At 35.9% G+C, this 5,926-nt stretch overlaps 1 protein-coding gene across 1 annotated transcript; it reads right to left on the bottom strand.

The window, feature by feature from the left end:
- Positions 1-5,178: 5,178 nt before the first annotated feature.
- LOC146926742 (uncharacterized) lies at positions 5,179-5,562 on the bottom strand. Its single transcript, XM_085706960.1, has one exon. The coding sequence runs from the start codon at positions 5,560-5,562 to the stop codon at positions 5,179-5,181; it is 384 nt and encodes a 127-aa protein (XP_085563086.1).
- Between the last annotated feature and the right edge of the window lie 364 nt (positions 5,563-5,926).

Below are 5,926 nucleotides of genomic sequence, written 5' to 3'. Positions count from 1 at the left end.
AGTGTGGAGAGAATTTCGCTTTCAGTTGAAACGGTGGACAAAAAGATTGGGATGTGGGTCCCGTTTTTGAGGACTTTGTTTCGTCATCGAGAATCCCGATGTTTGTTTTGTGGGACCCTATTACGTATTGCCATTTCTGAATGCTGCTCAATGATGATGAGGGCATATTTAGTACTTTAATTTTAGGTTTAATTGATTTTTTGTTCTCTTAACTATTTTTTAGATAGGAAAATGTTGTAGATCGCGACAAAATTTCAAGCGAAATTACCACTTTTTGTTCTCTTTGGAGTATTTTGATATTGTAGTATGATGTCATCTTTTTTCCAACCATCCTTGATTTATGGCAAAGAAAATCCGACTGTGGCCTTGAATTCAGGAGCGCTTGTGAAATTGTTAGTGCTGATGAAGGTGAAAAAAAAATTTGGGTTTGAAAATGTTTGCGAGAGGTCACTGTTTCTGGATTTAGGTTTCTAAATATTTTCTTATCCAGAAAATGTTTGATTTTTGGAGAATGCTAACCAGTGCCCTATGGCCATTGGTTAAGCAACTAAAACAAGTAAGTTTTTAATAAAAAATAGTGGAATCATTACTTAGTCAAATATAACAACTTACATTTCCAAGAGAAAACTTCTACTTATGGATTTCTTAACCATTGCCCTTAGGGCACTGGTTAGCAAGACTCTTGATTTTTAGATGAAAGAAAGAAAAGGTGTTGCTGTTGATGAAGAAAATTTTGGGTTCTAATATGCAATTGATTTTTTTTTAATTCTATATAAATGTGAGATGTAATAAAAAAATAAAAAATAAAATTAATTTGTCATTAAGCAAATTACCAAATTAAAAAAAAAAATTAATTTGGTATTTTAATTTGGCATTAGGGGTATTTTAGGTATTTCGCATCTTAAACATTATTTTTTGTAGGACAGGTATAATTTGAGTTTTAGTATTTCATCAAGGATGAAGTGCGAATTATGTTCAATCATTTTCATGCAAATGAGATTCTTCCTAGGAGTTTGTTAGCATATTTTGTAGCTCTTATTCCAAAAGTGTCATCTTCTTTGGAGCTTAAGGATTATCGGCCTATTTCTTTGCTTGGAAGTCTTTATAAGTTACTTGCAAAGGTATTGGCTATAAGATTGGTGGGTGTCTTGAGTTTCGTAATTTCATCGAATCAATCGGCGTTTCTTAAAGGTAGGAATTTGGTGGATGGTGTGTTAGTGGTGAATGAAGTGGTGGACTATGCTAAAAAAGAAAAGAAAGATTGTTTGATTTTCAAGGTGGATTTTGAGAAGGCCTATGATTCGGTGGATTGGGATTTTTTGGAGTACATGATGGGAAGAGTGGGAATGAGTGCGAAGTGGGTGGCTTGGATGAAGGCGTGTGTGTTTGGCGGTAGTATGTCCATTCTTGTAAATGGAACACCTACGGAGGAGATTAGTATCCAACGAGGCCTTAAGCAAGGGGATCCTTTAGCACCGTTTTTATTTTTGTTGGTGGCGGAGGGTTTTAGCGGGTTAATGAGAAATGCGGTGGCTTTGAATTTGTTTGAGGGGTTTTCGGTGGGAGGGAATGGTTTGGTGGTGTCTTATTTGCAATATGCCGATGATACTCTTTGTATTGGAAAAGCTACGGTGGAAAACCTTTGGACGATGAAGGCTCTTTTGAGAGGGTTTGAGATGGCATCCGGGTTGAAGATTAACTTTTTCAAAAGCTCTCTTATAGGTGTTAATATTTCGGGCGATTTTATGGCAATGACATGTGATTTCTTGAATTGTAGTGAAGGTAGTCTCCCGTTCAAGTATTTGGGGTTACTGGTGGGTGCAAATCCTAAGAGTTTGTCAACTTAGGAACCGATGTTGGATACCTTGTGTGGGAGGTTGAACTCTTGGGGGCATAAGTATATTAGCTTTGGAGGGAGAATTGTGCTCCTAAATTCGGTTATAAACTCAATTTCCATTTTTTACTTGTCTTTTTTGAAGTTACCGGTGCATGTTTGGAAGAGGTTAGTGAAAATTCAAAGAGAATTTCTTTGGGGAGGAGTGGGAGGGGGAAGAAAATTAGTTGGGTGAGGTGGAAATCGGTGTGTCAACAAAAGGAAAATGGAGGTATTGGTGTTAAAGATGTGCGGGTTATGAATGTGTGTCTATTGGCCAAATGGAGATGGAGGTTATTGGATGGGGTAAATGCATTATGGAAGGATGTGCTCGAGGAGAAATATGGCCCTTGTAAGGAGTGTGTGTTGGAAGGTGATGTTATATCGTTGCCGAGGTATACTTCGGCTTGGTGGAAGGAGGTGGTTTGGTTAGATGATTTTGGTGCTCTAGGATGGTTTAACGGCGAGATTATGCGTAAGGTGGGGAATGGTTTGAAGACGGGTATTAGGAAAGCTAATTGGTGTGGCCGTAGGAGATTCGCCCATAAATATCCAAGACTTTTGTTGATCTCTAATCAAAAAGATGCAATGGTGGGGTAGATTGGGGTGGTCTTGGAGGGGGGTTGGAATTGGAATTTTATTTGGAGAAGAAGACTATTTGTGTGGGAGGAAGAGCTTCTTACTAGTCTTATGGAGGATTTGGAAGGATTGAGATGGTCAAATGAAGAGGATGAATGGAGATGGAATTTAGAGGAGCATGGTTTTTATTCGGTAAAATCGGCTTACTTGAAGTTGGAGGGATTAGTGTTGAGGGAAAATTTGTGGGTGGAGACGAGAAACGGGTGTTTGAAAATATGTGAAAGAACCCAGCTCCGTCAAAAGTGGTGGCGTTTGGATGGAGGGTATTCCTTAATCGAATTTCGACGAAAGGTAATCTTGCTAGGAGAAATATTCTATCTCCGGAAACAACGGCAATGTGTGTGATGTGTAACATGAAGGAGGAATCGGTGGTACACCTTTTTATACATTGTGATGTGGCGTGGTTGGTTTGGCTTAAATCTATGTTATGGTTGAATTGTTAGTTTTAAACCCCTCCAAACTTCTTTGTCCATTGGGAGTGTTGGAGTGTAGGGGGGAATTCTAAAAAGGTAACTAAAGGTTTGTGGTTAATTTGGCATACTACTATTTGGGTGTTGTGGAAAAGAAGAAATGATAAGATTTTCAATGGTGGAAATGTGGAGGTAGAGGAATTGGTTGAGGAGATTAAAGTTTTATCTTGGAGATGGATGTTGGAAAGAATGCACATACCATCTTGCCTCTTTTATGAATGGAGTTGGAATCCAAGGTATTGTCTTGAAAGATAATGATTTGCGACGTGGGTGTGTTGATGGTTCTGGCAGGGTTACGGTTATTGGCATTGGGAGTGCAGGCTGGTTGTTAATCTCTCCATCTTGAGTTCTGGTGGTGAGCTTGTGTGACAGCAATATGTTGCTGTCATTGTTTTTAAGCTACTGATATGTGGGTGCAGTGAGCTCCCTAGCTGTGGTGGCGAGGTTTTGTTGTTTTCTTGGTTGCCAGGGACTTCTTTGCTTTGAGGATAATGAGGCGTGGGTATGCGATTGGTTTTCTTCTTTTTGTATACTCCGACCTCATTATTTAGGGAGTTTTAGGGGTTTTGTTTTGGTGGTGTTCCGTATATATGCGGAGCCGGTTATTTTTTATTCACTCTTTCCGCGAGTCTTTATGCGTCTTGCATTTGCTCGACGAGAATAAATCTTCCATTTAAAAAAAAAACATTATTTTTTGTAAAAAAAAAAATTATTATGTGTGTCATGTGGAATTTAAAAAAAAATTACACATCATCGTGCCACATCATCTCATTAATCCACTCATATAGTTTGGGGGTGTGAACCAAAGAATCTTTTAATGGCAGGGGGAATCTTCAAGTTTTTTTGTACAAGGGGCATACCAAATTAGACCCTCAAATGGTAGGGGGTAAAAGCCTATTAACCTATAATTTTTATCTCATCTTTTGGATGATATAAACATGTTTCTATAGAAATATGTGTCGTAGATCTACTAAACTAAATGTGTCGTTATAGAAATATGTGAATCTAAATCACATATTTCTATAACGACACATTTAGTTTAGTAGATCTAAAAGATGTTATCTCATCTTTTGGATGAGATAAACATGTTTCTATAACGACACACAAAGTTTAGTAGATCTAAAAATCCAAATTTTATATTTATAATGTATTAATAGTAAAGTTTTTTTTTTTTTTGAGCAAGTATTAATAGTAAAGTTTTTTTTTTTTTTGACAAATATTAATAGTAAAGTTTTTTTTTGAAGGAAAAATATTAATAGTAAAGTTGTTACTATAGTTTGGCAGATTGTATATTATTCATAGATTGATTATATGTATATCTTAAGTTTAGCTAATTAATATTCGGGTTAAACTTTATTTCCTCGTAAATACACTTAAATTTTTCATATTATCCTCATTTCTAATGCTTTTTCTCACTAAAACACAATTGCATGTCCGATCTAACATTCATTTTTTCTTGATTATCAAAACACTTCTTGAAATAAAGACTATAATTCATTTTACCGATTTTATAAAATCATTTTGTATTGATTTGCTCTTCTTTACGTATTGCATGTATTTCAGAATCCTCTACACAAAAACACATTTATCATATTTTGATCCTTTAAAAATATATTCATTTGTTTAAAATGCACCTAGAGTTTTTATTAGTTTTTTTTTTTTTAATTATAGTCGATGATACATGTGTGTCCATCTTTCTTCATATGTTACTTAAATGAATTACATGCCCAATATTATGGGTGTATTGATGTTCAACATTGCACTTGTGTAAGATCAATTTTGGCAAAACTGAAAAATGATAATATTACATGACCTCATGTATGAGGTACTAAGCCGACTTTGGCAAAATGAATAATACTTAGGGAATGATTGGTACAAACTTGTACCAATCCTTTCCTAAGTATTTTTATCTGGGCATTTATTTGAGGTAATAAGCCGACACTTATAGTTATTGAGAGTCTTGACATCCTACAAAATTATGCTCATTTGTATTTCTGGTATAACATTGATTGAGGTACTATTTAGAGTATGCTATGAAAAACAATATTAGCATGATTTAGGGTAAAATAGTATAGATCTTTATTGATAAACATGATCACACTTCCTTAGTGACATCTATCTACTAATGATAAAAAAAACCATCCTAGTCTTTGCTGTCTTCAAAACCAGAGCTTATTTTTTTTGAAAGGAAGAATCTTAACTCATTTCATTAATCAGAATGTGTTCAATACAATTTGGAATTGTAACCAATATTTGGAAATTAGCTAATAATGCGGCCTCCCTTGCTAAAGAATGGGCTGCCTCATTTGCTTGTCTCCGCACAAACTCAACACTAGAGTTTACATAAAATTGTGTGAATAGAGCTCTACAGTTATCAATTATGTCCCCAAATTCACTGACATCTGATTTGGGTGACGAAAATTGATCCACTACACGTTTTGAATCAAGCTCAAAGTCAACAGGTCCTAGCTGAAGCTCATGGACCCAATTCAACACCGACAACAGTCCTAATGCTTCTCCAATGTGGACCTCACAGATTGGATTAAACCATTCAGTTTTGGCTAAAACAAATGCTCCCATTTCTCCAATGCCAACTCTATTATGTTGATTAGAGAAGGTTGCATCAATGTTGTGATGAAATTTTTAGTGTTTAGCCATAGATCAATAGATACAAGTTATAGCATATTATCAATAATAAAGAAGGAAGAAGAAATTGTGTACCTTTGAATTAGATTGATGAAGGATAACCGTAGACAACACCGACAACTGTGAGAGGGGTAACTACCCTCATTCCGTCTAGCTCTAGGTTTTCTCACCAATCTTCAGAATAATTAACCGTCTAATGGGATGACGTTTAAATAGCTAAATGGCTGAGGGCAGGGACCTCTCATTGGGCTTATCTAAATGGTCCAACCCATCACGGTCCATTTAGTAACAAAAGCCC

Source organism: Medicago sativa, chromosome 4, assembly GCF_051527215.1.
Source record: "Medicago sativa cultivar Bolivia chromosome 4, Bolivia_mono, whole genome shotgun sequence".
NCBI lineage: Eukaryota > Viridiplantae > Streptophyta > Magnoliopsida > Fabales > Fabaceae > Medicago > Medicago sativa.
This window is presented reverse-complemented; position numbering and strand designations above follow the sequence as displayed.